This window comes from Sinocyclocheilus grahami, unplaced genomic scaffold (genome assembly GCF_001515645.1).
Source record: "Sinocyclocheilus grahami isolate Dianchi unplaced genomic scaffold, SAMN03320097.WGS_v1.1 scaffold229.1, whole genome shotgun sequence".
NCBI lineage: Eukaryota > Metazoa > Chordata > Actinopteri > Cypriniformes > Cyprinidae > Sinocyclocheilus > Sinocyclocheilus grahami.
The window spans coordinates 495,246-517,639 of record NW_015505408.1 but is presented as its reverse complement, the minus strand read 5'-3'; the positions used below and the strand labels follow the sequence as shown (position 1 = coordinate 517,639).

General features: G+C 36.1%; 1 protein-coding gene across 1 annotated transcript; it reads right to left on the bottom strand.

The window, feature by feature from the left end:
* Positions 1-7,350: 7,350 nt before the first annotated feature.
* Positions 7,351-20,945, bottom strand: nrtn (neurturin). The gene is made up of 3 exons (XM_016288097.1): positions 20,581-20,945; positions 8,204-8,477; positions 7,351-7,785 (listed from the first exon to the last, which is right to left on the bottom strand). The coding sequence occupies exons 2-3, from the start codon at positions 8,448-8,450 to the stop codon at positions 7,358-7,360; spliced, it is 675 nt and encodes a 224-aa protein (XP_016143583.1). The 5' UTR covers positions 8,451-8,477; positions 20,581-20,945; the 3' UTR covers positions 7,351-7,357.
* Positions 20,946-22,394: the final 1,449 nt, after the last annotated feature.

Below are 22,394 nucleotides of genomic sequence, written 5' to 3'. Positions count from 1 at the left end.
TTCTTAAATATATACATGCATGTGTGTGTCTTTATATATACATAATAAATATACACAATACACACATTATGTAAACAAAAACTTTTATTTTGTATGCGATTAATCGCGATTAATCGTTTGACAGCACTAATATATATATATATATATATATATATATAACAAGAAATATATATTTACATCAATAAACAACATTATAGAGAGTACAGAGTGGAGTACAGAAATAAATTAAAAATAGATCAATCAATATTGCAGAATGTTTTAAGAGCTTCTTTATCGGAAGAGATTTTAACAGTAAATATAAATCTGAGGCAAGTAATTTACAGTTATGTTTAAATTTAAGATATCTTGCTTTGTGAATGTGGTCTTTAAAGAAATTTTAAGACATCATATAGCTTCCTATTGCCAGAAATGTCAGTGGAAAGAAACACATTGACAGAAATGTTGCTAATCTAATAAAACACAAGAAACAAAGATGCTGAGATTTGAAGTAAAAAATATGTAGTATAAGAGCAAAAATAAATAGGTGAGAGATTCTTCCTCTTTTTTGCAAAAGGAACACAGTGGGGAAATGTTTTGGTTAAATTTACTTAAATTTATATTACAATGTCGTAATGATGAATCGTTTTTTAAATGGACTTTTAATAAGCTTTATTAAATGAATGATTATTAGTAGCACTAATAAAATTTCTCAGATATTGATTTGTATGTTTTATATCCAAAATGCTAACCACTCATAGATTGTTTGGGGATATTCTAAATCATATTGCATTACAATTTGTAAGATTTCACCAGGAACAACAGATTAGAAGGGATAATATCTAGATGCATATACCTCACATTTTTCAGTAAAATGTCTCCCTGTTGCTTACAGAGTGCGAGATAAAGACATTGCCCTTACTAAACTAGTCAGGGAAAAATCTCAAGTTACAACCTGATAATATATATTGATTATTCCAAATTAAATGAGGAGAAAATCTGTTTAAAGATCAGCTTCCATGACTCAAGAGCTTTATAAAAGTTTGAGAGCTTCAGGAAGTCTTGTGCACTTAAAATCACAAGAAAGCAGAAAATGCAAATGTCCACATTTTAACGGGTTAGTTCACCAAAAAATGGAATTCTGTCATTAATTACTCACCCTTGTGTTGTTCCAAACCCGTAAGACCTTCGTTTGTCTTCAGAACACAATTTAAGATATTTTTGATGAAATCTGAGGGCTCTCTGTCCCTCCCACAGACAGCAAGGTAACTACCACGTTCAAGGTCCAGAAAAGTACCAAGATGATCGACTAAGTAGTCCGTGTGACATCAGTGGTTCAACTGTAAAGTTACGAAGCTACGAGAATACTTTTTGTGCCGGCGCTGACCCAGATCCGGCGTAATGATCTGGGTCAGCGCCGGCGCCGCCACACACTCGCGTCATGGTACTGACGTGAACACGTGTCCACAATTGACGCAGTAGAGCCGGAAATGTAGAATAAAGTAGTTATTTTTGTTTTCTTTGCGCAAAAAAAGTATTCTCGTAGCTTCGTAACTTTACAGTTGAACCACTGATGTCACACAGACTACTTAGTCGATCATCTTGGTAATTTTCTGGACCTTGAATGTGGTAGTTACCTTGCTGTTTATGAGAGGGTCAGAAAGCCCTCATATTTCATCAAAAATATCTAAAATTGTGTTCCGAGGACGAATTTTCATTTTTGGGTGAACTAACCCTTTAAAGAGATAGTTCACCCACAATTTAAATTCTGTTGTCATTTACTCACTCTCAAGTTGTTCCAAACCTATAAGAGTTTCTTTCTTCTGCTGAACACAAAAGAAGATATCTTGAAGAATGTTGGAAACAGTTGTTGGTCTCCATTGAGTACTGTATGTAAAAATACTGTAGAAGTCAGTGGGGACCTCAACAGAAGAAAGAAACTTTGGGACAACTTGAGGGTGAGTAAATGATGACAAAAATGACATTCTTGGGTGAACTATCCCTTTTAAAAAAAAATCAAACTTGGGATTCAAAGCCACACTGAACACCTGCTCAAATATGATTTTAGCCAATTAATTTAAAAAGACAGAATTATGTTAATTATGTACTTGCAAGTCATGAAGACACAAATGGCAAATGGTACAGTTTCCTAAGAATGACCCCACAACTTTGTAATTAACATTTTGCAATGTACTGTAAATGTATGTCATTTGTAAAATTGTAAATACATACCCTTTTAACTAAAGCACTAGTTTCTCTCACAGTCAGGACTGGGTCAAGTTCGCTGTACTTTTACACTGACATTTATTCCTGTACACACAGTCAGAGCTGCTGACAGTAATGCATGCGTGTCAAGGCCGTTCACTGTGGGCCGACACTCAGGGGGGATTATGGGTAATATGTTGTCCTCAAGAGATGCATGTTTCTCAACTTACAGTATCTATCATCCAGCAGTGAGGACAAGAGGCTGGAAATTAATTTGCTTCTCATTTTTCCTGATAAGGTACCTTAAAAACGTTAAACGTTTCTGCTACTATGCAAAGTGCACTGATATTCATCAATGGTTTTTAATTAAATAGTAATGTAATCTGAATTTAATTTGTGCTTATGCAACTCAAAAAGTGAAACAATGACAGTATAATAAATCACACAGGGTTGGGTTGGTTTTAAAGCTGATACAGTTTATTAAACATGTTATATACCGAATATAATACATATGAGATCTTTTTGGCACCCCCAAAAAATAATAAATATGTTCTTGTTAAGTCAGTGATTCTACATCTAAATAAATAAACAAACCATAACTTACTCTTCAATAAATATACGTAATTTGTTATATAGATGCATTGCATCAATGTTTATTGCAGTTGGTCTACAGGGTCCAACAATTCTCGTAGTGAAAGGCTGTGTGTGTGTGTGTGTGTGTGTGTGTTAACAGGACATCCCACTGCAGCAGGTGGAAGAGACTGAGGCCATATGGACGGACAGATGAACTCTTCAGAGACTGCAGTTACTCCAAAAAAAGTAAAAGAACAAATACGATTAACCACAGAGTGACAGATTTAGATATGAATGGATTATACAGCACTATTTCTATTAGACAGGAGTGTTGATGTTTTGTTAACTCGGCTTGATCCTTTGACATCATTTGGAAATATTTTGTTCACCTAAAAAAGTGAAACTGTGCAGGAAATACATTAACAAGCTATTTTTATCAGACCAGACGCTTATATTTTTGTTTGTAACAATGTAGCAGAGTCAGTCAATTTAAATGTTACTGTTTTTAGGTGTATCAGTATAAAGATGGATGAATTCTGTCATCACAGATGAAGATATTTGAGAAATATCTCAAGAAATGTCTTTTCCAAAATCACCCAAGTTCTTCAAAATATCTTCTTTTATGTTCCACAGAAGAAAGAAAGTCATGCAGTTTTGGAACAACATTTAAGGTGCGTAAATAATGACAGTGTTTTCATTTTTGGGTGAACTATCCATTGCATAAAAGCAATATCATACTAAAAATCTTACATGATGCTGCTTAAACATTTTTTGCATATGGTTTTTGATTATGAATGTGAAATTAGATTCTATTTCATAACTGTTCTAGTTCAGCATGCTAATAGATTCTTACAACCATATACATGCACATTACTATATTATCTTCAATTTGGTTTTATATATATTTTTGCCCATATGTGAAAAAAAATATACAAAATAAAATCAAAACATTTGTTACAGCAGCACAAAGTCTGCACACCTTTGCAAGCACATGGTTTGTTGAGTTTTAAGGCCGGGTGCTTATTAGGGCTTAAGTCTTCTCCTGTAATTACATCAGTGCTCTAATGAACTGATCAGACTTACATGTGGCTTAAAGGGACACTCATCTGCTTCCTGAGCACAAGACATCGATTTCAACTCTCATTTCGATTCATCGTACTTCATTTGTATTCCAAATTCTCTTTCCAGTTACTATTGCGTGCAATTACTGCACGCATTTGCAGTCTGTTGACATAATGTGTACGTGTCTTACTGCAGCTGTAATCCACTAAGTATAGTATTATATAGTATTATTATAAAGAGTTGTTTTTATGTCAATGCAAACATGATTGACGACAGAAAGTCGAAACAAGGAGTTGGTTTGACTAGTATCTGTGCTTGTTTAATGCCTAATTACCAGAGATTATTTTGGTGGAGTTTAGAGCTAAAATCAGGACACGGTTTTATTTAGAGACTTATTCGATGCTTGTTCAGGAAGGTTCTTCCCTCTTTAGTTCTCTGTATTTTTGGCCAAGGCTTGACAGGAGCTAAAGTGGATTAGACTCTTCTGTTATAGGATTTACACAAATAAAGTGGATTTGGTCAGGTTAACTAAGGGAAGACCTCTGTGTGTGTGTGTGTTAACAGGACATCCCACTGCAGCAGGTGGAAGAGACTGAGGCCATATGGACGGACAGATGAACTCTTCAGAGACTGCAGTTACTCCAAAAAAAGTAAAAGAACAAATACGATTAACCACAGAGTGACAGATTTAGATATGAATGGATTATACAGCACTATTTCTATTAGACAGGAGTGTTGATGTTTTGTTAACTCGGCTTGATCCTTTGACATCATTTGGAAATATTTTGTTCACCTAAAAAAGTGAAACTGTGCAGGAAATACATTAACAAGCTATTTTTATCAGACCAGACGCTTATATTTTTGTTTGTAACAATGTAGCAGAGTCAGTCAATTTAAATGTTACTGTTTTTAGGTGTATCAGTATAAAGATGGATGAATTCTGTCATCACAGATGAAGATATTTGAGAAATATCTCAAGAAATGTCTTTTCCAAAATCACCCAAGTTCTTCAAAATATCTTCTTTTATGTTCCACAGAAGAAAGAAAGTCATGCAGTTTTGGAACAACATTTAAGGTGCGTAAATAATGACAGTGTTTTCATTTTTGGGTGAACTATCCATTGCATAAAAGCAATATCATACTAAAAATCTTACATGATGCTGCTTAAACATTTTTTGCATATGGTTTTTGATTATGAATGTGAAATTAGATTCTATTTCATAACTGTTCTAGTTCAGCATGCTAATAGATTCTTACAACCATATACATGCACATTACTATATTATCTTCAATTTGGTTTTATATATATTTTTGCCCATATGTGAAAAAAAATATACAAAATAAAATCAAAACATTTGTTACAGCAGCACAAAGTCTGCACACCTTTGCAAGCACATGGTTTGTTGAGTTTTAAGGCCGGGTGCTTATTAGGGCTTAAGTCTTCTCCTGTAATTACATCAGTGCTCTAATGAACTGATCAGACTTACATGTGGCTTAAAGGGACACTCATCTGCTTCCTGAGCACAAGACATCGATTTCAACTCTCATTTCGATTCATCGTACTTCATTTGTATTCCAAATTCTCTTTCCAGTTACTATTGCGTGCAATTACTGCACGCATTTGCAGTCTGTTGACATAATGTGTACGTGTCTTACTGCAGCTGTAATCCACTAAGTATAGTATTATATAGTATTATTATAAAGAGTTGTTTTTATGTCAATGCAAACATGATTGACGACAGAAAGTCGAAACAAGGAGTTGGTTTGACTAGTATCTGTGCTTGTTTAATGCCTAATTACCAGAGATTATTTTGGTGGAGTTTAGAGCTAAAATCAGGACACGGTTTTATTTAGAGACTTATTCGATGCTTGTTCAGGAAGGTTCTTCCCTCTTTAGTTCTCTGTATTTTTGGCCAAGGCTTGACAGGAGCTAAAGTGGATTAGACTCTTCTGTTATAGGATTTACACAAATAAAGTGGATTTGGTCAGGTTAACTAAGGGAAGACCTCGGGCACGGATAGCCTGAGAGGTTGCCTTCGATTTCAGTACATTTGCAAGTAACTAGAAGAATGAAAACCGTCCGATAGTGAGAGGAACCTGTTTCTGCAGGGATTCTTGATAGGGTGGGATCCAAATTTTTCCTTTGAGGAACAGTGCAAATTGACTTTATGATGGCAGTCCAGGCCAATAGTAGCATAATTTTGGCAAAGCACAATTTGGATATTATCAATGCACAAAATTCCAACAAATTTCTCTCTATATAGAACCTGACTGGAAGATTCGGAGAACCTTGTGGAGACACTGCAACCCGATCTCACCGCAAATTGTATCTATTTTACAAGGTGGCGATTTCATATGAATTCACACAATGTGACGTACAAAATTGTATGATTCGTCGCAAAAAAATAAGCATGAAGGTCTGCCCCTAAATGTAACCGTCACTTGGGCGTACATAGATTGTATGAAAACATACGAATGAGTATTAGCCACCAATTTGCCAAAATGCATAGTAGTTTTGCAATGAGATTGTTTTGGACATTGTAGTATTGTTTCATAAATCAAATTTTATAAATTGGAACCCATTTTATACAGTTTTTTGATCATTCCAGTTTATCAGGTTCTGAAGGTTGGAATATACTACTTTTGCCCAGATTTTTTTGCCAAAAAATCAGAACCTGTCTGCGTATTTTGGGCAGTCGGATTTGACAGTTTTCACAGGATAACGCCTTGTCACAAGGTGCTAGTTTGTTGTGTTCGGAACGACTTGAAATTTCGGTAGCGTGACCACCAGTTTTTCCTCTGTTACAATTTACAACGACGCCATTTGTGTTTTAAAATCCATCCTTTAGCAGATTATTAGGTTCCTTTTTTATCTTTTTATACATAACTTTTTGTTTGATTATTGTAACATTTAATAAATGTAAATATTTTAATCAAATATTGGGTTTTCTTTTACAGAGCCACGTTGACCATAGCAAAGCTGAGGTAGATGTTTGGTATAACTAATGTGTTTGAATTTGATTTGTGGGAATGTTTTGCCTTTGAAATGTCAGAGTTGAAATCTTTCAGAGCTGCTGGGATCATTTACGGGTCAGTTACACAATGAGGAAGTTTTGTTCAGCATTGGGTGCGCCTTTGTGTTCTTGCTTTGTTTACTGAAGCCCTGAATTAATTTTCTAGAGGTTTTTGACACTGAAACTCTGAGCATCCACCCAGCATTTCAAGCTATTTGAAATAGACCCACGAAAGCAATAGAAACAAGATATTCAGCAGCATCTCATTAGCAAAGACTAAACATGAGAATAATTCTTTGCTTAATATATTTTTGGTTTCTCTTCATCAGGACTGGCAGAAGTATCTGAGGAGAACCTGTCAGCCGAGTATGTTTCGTGAAGGCAATGCAAGACATAAGCTCTCGCCTCAGTGCTTTAAGCCCAGAAGATTTTCTTCTCAGAATCGAGGGTCTGTATTTTGTCAGAGATTAAAACATGTTATGTTTCTTAAACGTTTTGAGTACTCCGATGAGTTTTGACCCTCAACGTCAGACGCATCTACATGCTTTGGCCGAAAACTTTTGGATCGTGTGGTATTTGTTGAAGTTATCGAGGAAGGAGATGTCCTCCTCATACGCGGTGGGCCGACAGCAGGGGCTGTGGCGCGCTTTGTCCTTCTGCTCCCTTGTTAGCAGCCGCGAGCGCTTCATGAACGCCAGCGTCAGGTCATAGTTTTTGCGGCTAGTGGTGCACTTTCCACTGCAGTAATGGAAGACTATAGTCTCGTCACTGACGTATCCCAACCCCAGCTGACTGACCGTCACCTCCACCTCCTGCAGCGAGCAGGGTTTGGAACGCTTTTTTGCCCGTTTAGTCCTTTTGCTCTGTTGGGCATCTCTGCGGGCTTTCCTTTCCACCAGTGTCCCAATGACCTGCTTCAACTCGCCCTCTGTGAAGCTCTGGAACATCTTCATGACTGAGGGAAAAAGGAGGGTTAAATATTTTCAGTGTTTAGCATGGCAAAACATTATTTTAATTGTGCATGCCCACTTTTTCAGTGGCGCTGATTAAGTGTTTTCTAAACAACCTGTCAGCATGTCAATATTTTAGTGTGAAATACATATGAATACCTGTTTGAAAACCTTTTTTTTCAGTTCTAATTGGTTAGCACAGTGGCATAAATGTACAAACTTTAAAATCGAAACTTCAGGGAATATTGGTTATCATATTTAGAGTTAAATTCACATGGAATTCTGTTCATGTGAAGTTGGACTTGAGCCTGACGTCTGGGAGGCCTGCATGCTAAATGCAATCTGATGTAAACTATGATAGGCTACACTATAATGAACCGCTGTCACAACACAAGAGAACATAAGGCCTCGTCGTGATCTTACATTCTGATACAAGAGAGTTTCCTCCGTTAGCTGATCTGACCCTCCTTTGCCGCCCACCTGCCACAACGGTAGACGATGAATTGCTTGGTGTAAATGAAGACGATGGAGGTGAAAGAGATGAGGATGAAGCTCTGCGGTGGGGAGGAGGGGGCGGGGCTTGGGAAGAGGGAGCGGTTTTAAGGACGAGCAGAGGAAGTGCAGCACCACAGAGAATCAGGCCGATGGCACCAAACTTCCATAACTTCATCTTAGAATGAGGAGAAGCATTGGGCCCCTGCAAAACAACCAAACATCCATCACTCAAAACCAAAAAGAAACGCTGTTTTAATGTTTGCTATTCTATTGGCATCACGCATTTGGACAAGTGAAGCCAAAAACATTAGATATAATTTTCATTTTGTCAAAATATACGCTACAACTGAATGGCTGTCAGTGGAGAAAGATGCTTTTGAAACTACATCAACTAGCAGTCATTAGAGTATCAGTAGACGATCTGCTTAATATCTGCTAACACTTTATTTTGATGCTCCCTCAAAAGACATTTTACTGATTGTACCAACTTTGCAAGTAGCCTATATGTTAACTTTCTCTACTAATGCTAACCCTACAGTCTGCTAATACTCTAATGAGAGTTAGTTGACATGTAATTGCAAATTAATGAGAGTTTAGTTAACATGTAGTTGCAAAGTTACTTATTGTTAGTACACTCTAAAAAATGCTGGGTTAAAAACAACCCAGTGCTGGGTAAAATAGGGACAAACCAAGCAATTGGGTTGTTTTGACCCAGCGGTTTGTTTAAATGTTTAACCTAACATTCTGGGTAGTAACCAAACCGCTGGGTCAAAACAACCCAATTGCTTGGTTTGTCCCTATTTTACCCAGCACTGGGTTATTTTTAACCCAGCATTTTTTAGAGTGTAGAATGTCTCAAATAGGCTATCAAAATAAAGTGTAAACATATTGTCCCCATAATGGTCAGTTGATTGAAAATTGACCGCGATTAAATCAGGCCTATAATTCAGTCCATATAAACTGAATGCTCGACATAAACAAGCCATTTAAGAGCATGAGCTGGCTAATTTATATAAGCATTAGTATATATTGCCTTTTTATTTGAGGTATAAAGCATACATAATACAATATTGGGAATACCAACCTATGTGAATTATTTATTGAATGCCGTAATTTTCTGCAAACCTCTGCCACTTAAGGGGGAATTTGGGGTGTGTGGATCCATAGCAGCTTTGGCACTTATTGCTATGAGGTTGTTATTGTTGCAAAAAGCACATTTTGAAAGTCCATTAAAAACATGTCTTCATCTTTGGCATAGATACAGTATATTGAAGGTACACATTATTTGACAACATGTTCGCGCAAACTAATCAACGTGAAAATCCACACATGCCATGGTGTTTCTTATTTGTGGTCTCTAACAAAAATAATAAATTAGATTGCCTGGTTAACATAACCATTTAAAGAAGTCGCTGCTTGCCACTTGAAAAAAAGACGTCATTTTTATAAATTACATACATTGTTGAAATAAGTAATTCATATTCAATTTTTTTCCCTTTTTAGCAACATTCATTCAACCATTGAGTTGAGTGTGAGTTTTTGCCAAAAAAATGGTAGACAGGAGGAGCGGCTGAGAAACCTGTTTGAAAACAATAATTTTAGTCAATTTGGTTTGGTGAGCGAAGCGCAGAAATGACAAAGTTTAAACCTGAAGCCAATTTCGAACTTAAGAATTTGAAACAATTTTAGCTAAGTCCACATATATTCTGCTTATTGTGATTATTTTACTACCATGTGTGATTTTGCACTGATCAGATTGACTTGAGACCATAAAAGACCTATGGCTAGATTTACTTACCGCTTGTACCAGTGCAAAACCCTCTTTTGGTGGGTCAGGATTTACTAAAGATATGCTATGAAACATGAAAATGAAACCGTGTTGACACATTTTAGGAAAGCAATAATTCATGTACTTGGGTGGATTTTATTCCTCAAATTCCATTTATAAAATTAATTCCACTCTGTGATTCTGATTGATCAAGAGTACTTGTAATTAGATTCAACACAATCCAATTACTTTTTTATGGATTACACGATTACATGCGTATTTATATATAATGCAGTGATTCCCAAACTTTTTTTGTCATCCTTCCACTAATACATTTACTTGAAGTACCCCTGAGATTTTAAAATAAATATTATAATAGTTAAATATCACATTTGCATGTTCACAGCTCTCTGACATTGTCACATAACGTCCAGGACCCCAAAGTGAAAATTGTCATCATTTACTCACCCTCAAGTTGTTCCAAACCTGTAGTTTCTTTCTGCTGTTGAAACATAAAACAAGATATTATGAAGAATGCAAGTAACCAAACAATTTCTGGTCCCCATTGACTTCCATAGTATTTTTCCCATAATATGAAAGTCTGTGGGGACCTGCAACTTTTTGGTTAAATACATTCTTCATAATATCTTCTTTTATGTTCAACAGCAGAAAGAAACTCGAACAACTTGAGGGTGAGTGAATGATGACAATTTACATTTTTGGGTGAACTATCTCTTTAAAATAACTAAATTTGTTAGTAGTTTGATCTAAAAACTAGTTTCATGGATCCAGGTACAAAGCACTTAGAGTATATGAATGAATTTGTTTTGAGCTGTGGAAAGAGACGGGTCAGTCGGGAATACAGTGGGCGGCCTCGCTTTAAGTCTCATTGGCCTGCGGATGCTTATATCAGAATACGTTGCAGCAAAAGTCAGCAAACGAAATAGCATAATAACATATACTCTAACTATTTCTGCCATATAAAGACAGTAGTCTATAGTGATTATAATTAACATAATTTAAGAACAACAGAAGTTAATAGGAGGTCTTCATAAAAAAATATAGGCTACTAGTTAGTGTGTGCGTGTGTAAATGTGAAATTCAAATGTGAGTAATGATGATTCATAACCTCGGGTTATCTCTGTCTGGAATACAATTTCAATCCCATCATTGTTGTCAGTAAGAGTTTTAATGTTTTTGAAAGAAGTCTCTGATGCTCACCAAAGCTGTATTTATTTGATAGAGTACAAACAGTAATATTGTGAAATATTATTATATTTTACAATTTATAAGTTACTGTTTTCTATTTGAATATATTTTAAAAGTAATTTATTGCTGAATTTTCAGTCACATTATCATTCAGAAATCATTCTAATATGCTGGTTTGCTGCTCAAGAAACATGTATTATTATTATCATTATTATTATCAATGCTTATCAATATTATTATCAAGCATCTAAATACTTTTTTTAAATTCAAATTATGATCACACAAATATAATTTGTAATTACATTTTTTATTATGAAAGCAGAATGCATTTCAGTTACCGAAAATGTTTTTAATAGATTTAGATTTAACAACACTTATTAATGTTTAACTCATTTTAAGATAGATTACCATTTTAAGGAATATTAAAATCACCATTTTAGGGGTTTAATTTCAACTGTACGTGGATGTCAATAACAAACCATAACATTTTTAAAAAAAAAATTAAGATTTGCATCCAATTTTGGGCATAGAATATATGAGAAACTTCAAGACTGAAACAGAAAAACAGGATGTCCAGATAAAATACTATTGTACTGAATAGTGGCACCACACTGCTTTTGTTTAAGCTTAGGACATTTTTAAAGCAAGTTTTATCAAAACAAAACAAGTCGAATCAGCTCGTGGAGGTATTAATGCTAATACCACCCAGTTGAGCTGCAGAGATGTGCACTACATATACTGTACTTCACCCATAAACAGATGGTGTGACCCTCAGCATTGCTATATCAGAGATGCTTTTATTATCGAAAAGAACAGGACACCTTTTCTGATTCATAATTTTACTACAAATCAGAGTAATTCAAATTTAAACAAAAAGAGTTCCCATAACCTCTTTAAAAATTAAGACAGACATTTAAGTTGCAGTAAATTAAAATTGTATATATTATAGATGTTATTTTGAACAATTCATTTTTTGCCTGGTTCCTTGCACAATACTATGTTCTGGCCTCAATTTTGCACCATAGTGGATAATTTGTGGACTAACTCATTTTGACGTTTACATCACATAATCATTTCCATATGTATGGATCTTCTGATATAGTAAACTTGCTCCGAAGCGCACCTGATGCAGCATTGGACATGCAATGTGGAGCACTTTGCTACGAGTCTGCGAAACCTTAGTCACAATAAAGAAACCTCAAGGGCTTGTAGAAGCTAAAATGGTATGGTTGCTTCAGTGTTTTTTTTTTAATCTCGCATTTGCTTTTGTTAACACTACTGGTTAAGTTTAGCGTAGGTGGTACGTTACTTTTGAACACGACAGAGCATTAACTTTTTAGCCCCACTCAGCAGACATTTCATTTCTGAACAGCTGCGGTATGTATGTACCACAACCATCGTAGTAAAACATTGCCAGATTAAATCTTTCAGATAAAACTGAACAGCGACAATGGAAATTTTAATGAAATATTTGCAAAGTAATTGTCGCTTCCAGATTTTTTTATTTATTTAGTAATTTTTGTACTTCAACTGAAGGTTATCGATTTCACTTAGTTGCAAAGAGAGCACTTCTAATACTTTTTTTTTTTAATGTAATATTTATATTTTATTTCAGCTTTATTTCAGTTACCGAAAATGTTTTTAATAGATTTAGATTTAACAACACGTATTAATGTTTAACTCATTTTAAGATAGATTACCATTTTAAGGAATATTAAAATCACCATTTTAGGGGTTTAATTTCAACTGTACGTGGATGTCAATAACAAACCATAACATTTTTAAAAAAAATTAAGATTTGCATCCCATTTTGGGCATAGAATATATGAGAAACTTCAAGATTGAAACAGAAAAACAGGATGTCCAGATGAAATACTATTGTACTGAATAGTGGCACCACACTGCTTTTGTTTAAGCTTAGGACATTTTTAAAGCAAGTTTTATCAAAACAAAACAAGTCGAATCAGCTCGTGGAGGTATTAATGCTAATACCACCCAGTTGAGCTGCAGAGATGTGCACTACATATACTGTACTTCACCCATAATCAGATGGTGTGACCCTCAGCATTGCTATATCAGAGATGCTTTTATTATCGAAAAGAACAGGACACCTTTTCTGATTCATAATTTTACTACAAATCAGAGTAATTCAAATTTAAACAAAAAGAGTTCCCATAACCTCTTTAAAAATTAAGACAGACATTTAAGTTGCAGTAAATTAAAATTGTATATATTATAGATGTTATTTTGAACAATTCATTTTTTGCCTGGTTCCTTGCACAATACTATGTTCTGGCCTCAATTTTGCACCATAGTGGATAATTTGTGGACTAACTCATTTTGACGTTTACATCACATAATCATTTCCATATGTATGGATCTTCTGATATAGTAAACTTGCTCCGAAGCGCACCTGATGCAGCATTGCACATGCAATGTGGAGCACTTTGCTACGAGTCTGCGAAACCTTAGTCACAATAAAGAAACCTCAAGGGCTTGTAGAAGCTAAAATGGTATGGTTGCTTCAGTGTTTTTTTTTTAATCTCGCATTTGCTTTTGTTAACACTACTGGTTAAGTTTAGCGTAGGTGGTACGTTACTTTTGAACACAACAGAGCATTAACTTTTTAGCCCCACTCAGCAGACATTTCATTTCTGAACAGCTGCGGTATGTATGTACCACAACCATCGTAGTAAAACATTGCCAGATTAAATCTTTCAGATAAAACTGAACGTGCTTTTAGCGCCACTTACTGGACATTTCACTGTGAAAGTGTAGTAAAACGTGCAAGAAACAACGGAATATCATATTGCAGAAATAAAACTAGGTTGTAGTTTTCAGTAGGACATGGTCGACATATATTGAATGGTTTGTACCTTTGTTTTTAAATAACCAATAGGTTCTAGTTGCATCACAGCCATGAACTATGCTATGCTACTTGCTAGTTGGCTGCAGGCTTTATTATGGGGTGGGACAGTCTCATTAGAAAGCATCTGATTGGACAGAAATCTGAGCAGTGCAGCACGAGTCATCAATATATACATTTTTGCATTACATTTTTTTAAAGGTTTTGCTAGCAGATAACTTAAAAGCAAACATACATGGCCTTAAAGCTACAAACAATTTTTATTTCACTGGAACAAAATACTTGATTGTAAATAAACATCTTATGCTGAGATAACTATGTCTGTTTACAGGTTGAAAAATGTGCTGCTGAAAGTCATTGTGCTCAACCAGCCCAACTCTGGTAACAAGTGATGTAAATTTGGGGCGGGACTATCTGTTTGTTTGACCAATGGCACGTGGGAGGAGTGTTTGGGAAACTTTCATTGCTTTTGCAATTGCGTTTGGTGACGTTAGTGACCCAGAAATTACGCACCTCACTTTTTAAATACTATGATTAGTCCATGTATAAATTAAGCATTTAGATGAATATGTTCTAGTGTATTGTTTGCTAAATGTTATTCAGATTGATGAAGCTCTACCTCCATCTTAGATAGTGCAAGGTGAGATCCAACTCTAATGACTGTACAAAGGGTGGACGTTTCTCTTTATCTGCAGAGTCAGAGGAAGTTGAGGTGCTAAAAGCAGGAGAAAATCGATTACTCTGCTGCTCTCGGCTTGTCTTCTTCTGATGTGCAGAACTGTGTTAGATTTCCTCACATCTCTGGCATTATATTCAGTGGCCTTGTTCACCACACACTAAACAACAGTATAAAACTCATGGAAAATGAACAGATGCCTCTTAAATTAAACGTAACCACCCTGATGTTTATCAGCTATGTTATGAATGGCTCAAATTCAGCACATTGTTTATTTTTGCAGTCAGGGATGGGAGTGTAACATTAGAGCTTGGTGCTGATCGTGTTTATGAATTGCAAATGCGTGAAACATTCATGAGACATGCATGAATGAGATGTTTCATTCTGCAATCTTTTACACAATGAATTTCAGAAGCTCTCAAGTGTCTTTTAAACATTTTGAAGATGCGGAGACACTAAAAACTCTCAATGGACCTTAACGCGCACACAAAATCTGCAGTGCCTTTAGGTGATTGCTTTCATTTGTCCACATCAATCGACTGATTAAAAGCAGCCTTCCCTGGAAGTGGGAGCTATTAATTATTTAGGCTGAATATAAAAGAATATTAACGATTATTAAAATAATTATGTATTGTTTCATTTATTTAAACTTTTGTACTATAATTTAATTAGTAATTACATTTAATTATATATATATATATATATAAAAAAAAAAATCTAGCTACCCTTCTGATTTTGGTCTAATGCTGACTTTCAATGATCATTGACAGGCATTAGAGAATGGTAATGCCCATATGATCAATTAAAGTCTTATTGATGTACAAATGGCCATTTTCCACAGAACAGAATTTATTGGTGTGAAGATTTTAGGTTGGATAGTCCGGTTATGAAAAGCAATGTAGGTATGACGCTCATTTATCCTCCTTTTATCGCTATTTTATAAAGAATGTAAACAATCATACAAATAAATAAAAACATGTTAATGTTATTTTCAATCTGATTTTAACTGATGTACATTTTAAACACAATATTGTTAGACTATTTTGCAAGCATTGCTTCTCTGATCAACATGGTTCTTCGTTTCTGATTCCATTCAGAATGATTAAGCGTTTTTGAAGGAATTGAGAAAGTCAATGATTCAATAGGCCATTCACAAAGATAGCTGCTAAACTGAATACTAGAATTAGTACTAATCTTACTGATTTAGCATATAATTTTCATGGAGTGTTCATTTGATTCAGAACAGGACTTCAAAACGCGTCTCGGACCAGTGGGTTGGTGAATCTTTTGATTCAGATCGGCACTGGAGCGTGCATTGCGGATCATTTGATTTAGATCGGAACTTCGGAGCAGGTTCGTGAAACAGTTGATTCAAATCAGAACTTCGGAGCACGGAGCGCGAAGCATGAATCATTTTATTCAGATTGGTACTTTGGAGCGTTCTTGAATCATTTGATTTAGATTGGAACTTCTGAGCAGGTTCGCGAAACAGTTGATTCAGATCGGAACTTCGGAGCGTGGATTGCGAATCTTTTGAATCAGATCGGTAACTCATTTTGACGTTTACATCACATAATCATTTCCATATGTATGGATCTTCTGATATAGTAAACTTGCTCCGAAGCGCACCTGATGCAGCATTGCACATGCAATGTGGAGCACTTTGCTACGAGTCTGCGAAACCTTAGTCACAATAAAGAAACCTCAAGGGCTTGTAGAAGCTAAAATGGTATGGTTGCTTCAGTGTTTTTTTTTTAATCTCGCATTTGCTTTTGTTAACACTACTGGTTAAGTTTAGCGTAGGTGGTACGTTACTTTTGAACACAACAGAGCATTAACTTTTTAGCCCCACTCAGCAGACATTTCATTTCTGAACAGCTGCGGTATGTATGTACCACAACCATCGTAGTAAAACATTGCCAGATTAAATCTTTCAGATAAAACTGAACGACCATTTAGACAAAAAGGTTCTTCTATGGCATCGTGAAGCACCTTTATTTTTAAGAGTGTACTTCGGAGCATCGTGAATCATTTGATTCAGATTAGAACTTCGGAGCACGGATCCTGAATCATTTGATTCGTGCTCCGAGTCCTGATTTGTAATGATAATTCACGTATCAATATTCAGATTGGTGCTGCGTCTCAATGTGCCTACTTATACTACACCCTTAAAGTATGTACTCTTTTGGTGAAGAAAAAGTGCACACTTTTGAGTGTGTAGTAGAAGAGTAGGCAAGCTTTGGGACATACTATCACGTCACACATCTGCGTCTTTAACGGATGCTCTGTTGCACCTGTTACACGCACCCTGTCACTGTAAACTGGCCTGTCAGTCATCTTGTCACAGTTAACATCCTCCACATTGCATTTCATTTAACTTCCTACTGTATTGGAGAGAAAAGAAGTAGCACATTGATCTGCCAGTCGCGGGTGGGTCTTTCATGCTGAGAACTCTGCTCATATTTTATGCATAATGATGCATTTAAAAGTTCACAACCAAACGGATGTTTATAAAAGTTTTTTTTTACATTGCTGTTGCAGATGATAACATTATATAAATAATGTTATTTAGATAACATTAAATAAATATTTTTTACCAGGTTAAATGTTGAATATTAGTAACTCAAACCCCCTTTTCTAAGCCTCTCTACCTAACCGCCGGTCTTGCACATCCGCCATGTTTGTAGTTTTATTCCTGTTTGTAGTTCTGGACAGAATCCTTCACCAAAGCGCAATGGATTGTGGGCAATATTAGCCATTAGAGTGTGCACGGATCCACACTTCAAAAATCGACCTGAAATAGTAGACCATCCAGGGACTTTTGGCATACTCTTTTCAACATACTATGCTTTGGGACACACTTATTCTAATCTCACATACTATTTAGGATGGATAGTATGAACATTGAGATGCAGGGTGGGACTTTGGAGTGTGGATTGCGAATCATTTGATCGGAACTTCCGAGCGGGTTCGTGAGTCTTTTGATTCAGAACGGAACTTCGGAGCGGGTTAATGAATCATTCTCATCACACTTGACTATAGTAAAAGTGTAGTAACCATGTTTTTTGTATAACTAGAGTTTTACTTCAAATGCCATGATTAAATGATGGCTAAACCATGGTTGATTTGTGTTTTTTTTTTTTTTGAGTAAAACTATAGTTTCCAAAGTCAGACATCACTTGTTATGATTTTCAAGGGTGTAGAATTTGGTAGAGACGCTATTACATGTCCCCACCAATATCCAGCGACCAATGCCCCACCAATGCCAAAATCAAACTTACACCCTTGCTATTTTAGCACATTTTTTAAATGTCAGAACTAGATGCTATTCTATAGTACTATTCTTATTATTTTAGCATATTATTTTTAGTATAGCCTATCTTTTTCATATCATATCTTACTATTTTGATAGAATTTGTTGAATTAAAGATGGATTTTGTTGATAATTATTTGATTTGATTTATTCAAATTACATTTACATTTCTGTCACTAGATTATTTTTCCGTTTTTATTCTGGTGCTAAATCCTTCACGGAAATGTCTTACTTTTTGGTGCTAAAGAAATAGCCACCCTTGTTTGAAAGGGCTTGTAATTTTGCAGTTGTTCCATGTTCTGAAGGGACGTCCATTCAGGTGAAGCTGTGTTTCCTTTGGCAGACCATCATAAACATATCTGGGCAGATTTGTTTTATCCAGATAATGATGACGGTAGTGATGGATAAGCTGTGTTGAAGTCCTAAATGACTCAGTTGGGCTTTTCTATGAACGATTAATGTAATGGGTCCTGAATTGAAACCACAGGAGTGCACACACAATTACATGGTTCACTATCAGTGCAAACTAAGGTTCACACAGCTGCACAATACCACTGTCAGTCCTGTTTGGGGTGCCAAATACGGATCAATTCAGACGCAGTTTGGTCAATTTCAAGACTGAAAATAACTGAAAATACATTTTCTAGAGTCACATTGTCAATGTCATAAGTTCACAAATGTTATGTCAGCTTCAAGTTATGAAAAATGGGAGAATATAAGTTTTTGTGTGGATGAAGCTTGAATGATGAACTGAAAAGAATGAGCGTAACCACATGTCTGAGAGGATGAAGCAGCGGGACTTGCCTGAAATAGTGTAGTAGAAACAATATAAAGTATATTTTTTCAATCCTTTCACAAGTGGATGCATAACACTACCATGTCCAAATGGTGATTTGTCTAATCTGTCCACTTGAGACAAGTCTTAATACCAGGTGTAAAGAGGAACTAAGCAGTGGCTCCCAACCCTGGTCCTGGAGGCACCCCAACATGGCACGTTTTGTATGTCTCCTTAATCAAACACACCTGATTCAGGTCATCAGCTCATTAGTAGAGACTCCAAGACCTGAAATTGGTGTGTCAGAGAAAGGAGACATACAAAATGTGCAGTGTTGGGGTGCCTCCAGGACCAGGGTTGGGAACCATTGCATTAGAGGGGCTGCTTTGTCTTTTGCCATTCAGTTCATAGTGCTGAAAGTACAGAACAGGGCTTTGAGAAAGAACAGAACATGTTAGTGCTTTTGTGAAAGGACAAGTTGTGCCTGATGTAAATGCAAGGACAGCTGATGATGATTCGGGGATGTTCATGTCTGTGTGCACTTTAGTAGGAGTGATGCAGATGACAGACCTCAATCTGTCACTTTCTCTTTCCTTTGGCATCTTCTGATGGCAAAATAAACTCAAATAAGCCTGTCTGTACGTGGCTCTTGCCAACACCGAATGCACGTTCATATAAATAAGATGAAATTAATAGAGATACTTTAAAGGCATCATATGTGTAAGGCATTCAATAAGTTTATTATATAATTTATTTCTATATCATTGTACATAAAGAAGGATTATTTTAGCTAACTAAAACTAGTAAAAGAAATCACATGAATTACTTAATTACTTAAAATAATGTAAACTGAAATAAAATATAAAAAAATGTAACTTATTTTATTTTAGCTAGTTTCCAAGACAACATTTCTCGTTTTCATTATTAATTGAAAATTACCAAAATTAAAGTATATATAGACACATTTTAAAACATCAAAAACGAATAAAAGGGACAAAAACATAATATAATTATTAAACTTGAACTAAAATTAACATGAAAGCAAAACTTCAAAAACGAATAAAAGTGACAAAAACATAATATAATTATTCAACTTGAACTAAAATGAAATATAAAAATAAAATCTCATTTAAAATATTAACAAAAACTAGTGACAGAGAGTGCATTCTTGTATTCTGTCTGTTTTTTTTAGTCCGTCTGCATCGCTTTTGTTGTTTTTTCAGTTTCTTACACCATGAGCACTTCGTCTTTTAAGATGCTCTGACAAGTTAAGCATCAAAAATTTAAAACTTTATGAACCCCCTCCATCCCATTGCACTCAAAATGTTTTTGAACGCACAAACATATGCCATGTGAATTTGTGCTATATCATCACAGCACATTTTCCTTGTTACATGTACTCACTGCAGTAACAGTAAATAATGCATAAGTACATGCAACTAAAGCCTTTTCCTAACCCTAACCCTATAGTAAGTACGTTACTAAATGTAAAATTCCACTAACAAAGGCACCATAACGTAAAGAGTAACTGTTATTATTTAGCATGTTTTTTTAAAAAATTGTACTAAACAAACATGTTACAGCCTTGCTGCACACACCTCATTGCATTTATTTGCAAGATTTTTGCCCATTACTGTGTTTGAGAAAATCTCAGCTCTTAAACTGTAGTTAAGCTGTGAGAGCAGGATGTGTTCTTACCGTCTGCCCGGCTTATCCAGACTCCACAGCACGTCTGTTCAGCTGACCTCTGGGTAAAAATGGCATTGATCGATATTCCAACCCTTTCTCTTTAGAAGAGTAAAGGAGTGCTGTAGTTTCTGTTTATGAAAAATCAGAGGCTCGTCCAGGATACGCACTGCATTCCTCAGTTACAGGATCCTCCAGAAATCCAGGGATGCCAAAGGTGTAAAAATGTCCAAGTATCCTCATACTGCATTAAACTTTGGAGACTTTTTGCCAAAACGGGAAGAGAGGAAAACAATTTCCTCGCAATCTGCACTGTTGAAGTAACCAGCCTCATAAAATGAGTGCGAGGAGTGCGGAAAAAATAAATGTTGAAGAATGTCCTCCCAATGTGTACTGTGATGAGCAACCTGCCTTAAATAATGAGCGCTGCGAATAGGGATCCTCCAGAAATCCAGGGATGCCAAAGGTGTAAAAATGTCCAAATATCCTCATACTGCATTAAACTTTGGAGACTTTTTGCCAAAACGGGAAGAGAGGAAAACAATTTCCTCGCAATCTGCACTGTTGAAGTAACCAGCCTCATAAAATGAGTGCGAGGAGTGCGGAAAAAATAAATGTTGAAGAATGCCCTCCCAATGTGTACTGTGATGAGCAACCTGCCTTAAATAATGAGCGCTGCGAATAAAAACCCATTAGCTATTCTCCCAGCCAGCATTACACTTTAACACAAAGGATGTGCCAACCATCTGTCACTCAAAACACTGCAAACTATCACTCATGAAAATACATATATGTTTGAAGAATTTGGAAGCACTTAAGCAGCTGTTCATGTGCAGTTCTTTAAATGTTTACTATGCAGGTTCATGTCTTACATCCTTTATATACACAACTCCGAAAGAAGTAATCACTTGGAAAACAGCTTCAAACAGATGTTTGTCCAACAGATTCCTCTGTAATGATTCATAAAAGTGAAGAAAAGCTGACTGCAAGTCCCTACAGAAGCCAATATCCCACTATGCTCTTTATATTGCCACGAACCGTCCTTCTGCGTCAACACCTCTCCTAAAACACAAATCCCGGCACTCTTCAGAGTTGAATCTCCAAATACGCCATGTGGGCCCCACGCCTCACTACGGATGGAGATTATGGTCCCAGAGTCAGCGACCTGTCTGATGTGTCCCGTCCTCTCTCTGAGAGTGATTCCGTCCGCTACCTGGTGCGCCACGCAATGAAGCAGCCCTGACAACTGAACTGAATTCAACAGTGTTTACTTCCACTCCACGGGAGGAGAGTGTCTGACAGTTAGAGATGAGTTTTCTGTGCTGCTGGAGAGCTGGAGAAAGGGCTGGCTGACTGGAGGAGAGGGAGGGTGTGCGGTGGGGGTATTGTGAGGGCTGATGGCATGTGCTTCAACCCCTCTTTATACCACACACACCAGCTCCACCCCCTGTCCGTTGTGGACATTTACCTTCAGCCTGGATATCGGTCTATGCTAGAGATGTAAACAAAACTGTAAAGTCCTGCCAAAGTCATGCTAATTTGTTTATTTCTCAATTGTAGTGCCGAGCTGCATTGATATTCCTTAAACATTGTGGTTTGGGGTCATTCTAAATCCCTAAAGGCTGGAATAAACACGACTTTAAAATCACACACTAGAGAATCACACACTACCAGACTTTAAAGCCATTCACAACAAACTCATGCAGAAATATGTGCATTTTTACTAGGAGACATGTCACAAATGAAACGGTGTATTTTAAAATCATTCTCAAAATATCAAAAAACAATTTTTTTGCTATCACTGCAATTTTTTGTTCATTTCTTGA

What these genes read in the sequence shown, in the direction of transcription:
- nrtn (XM_016288097.1), bottom strand. Translation starts at nt 8,450, where the DNA reads ATGAAGTTATGGAAGTTTGGTGCCATCGGCCTGATTCTCTGTGGTGCT. An exon ending in AAACTCTCTTGTATCAGAAT is followed by an intron (nt 7,786 to 8,203) that starts GTAAGATCACGA and finishes TTTTTCCCTCAG; the next exon opens with TCATGAAGATGTTCCAGAGC.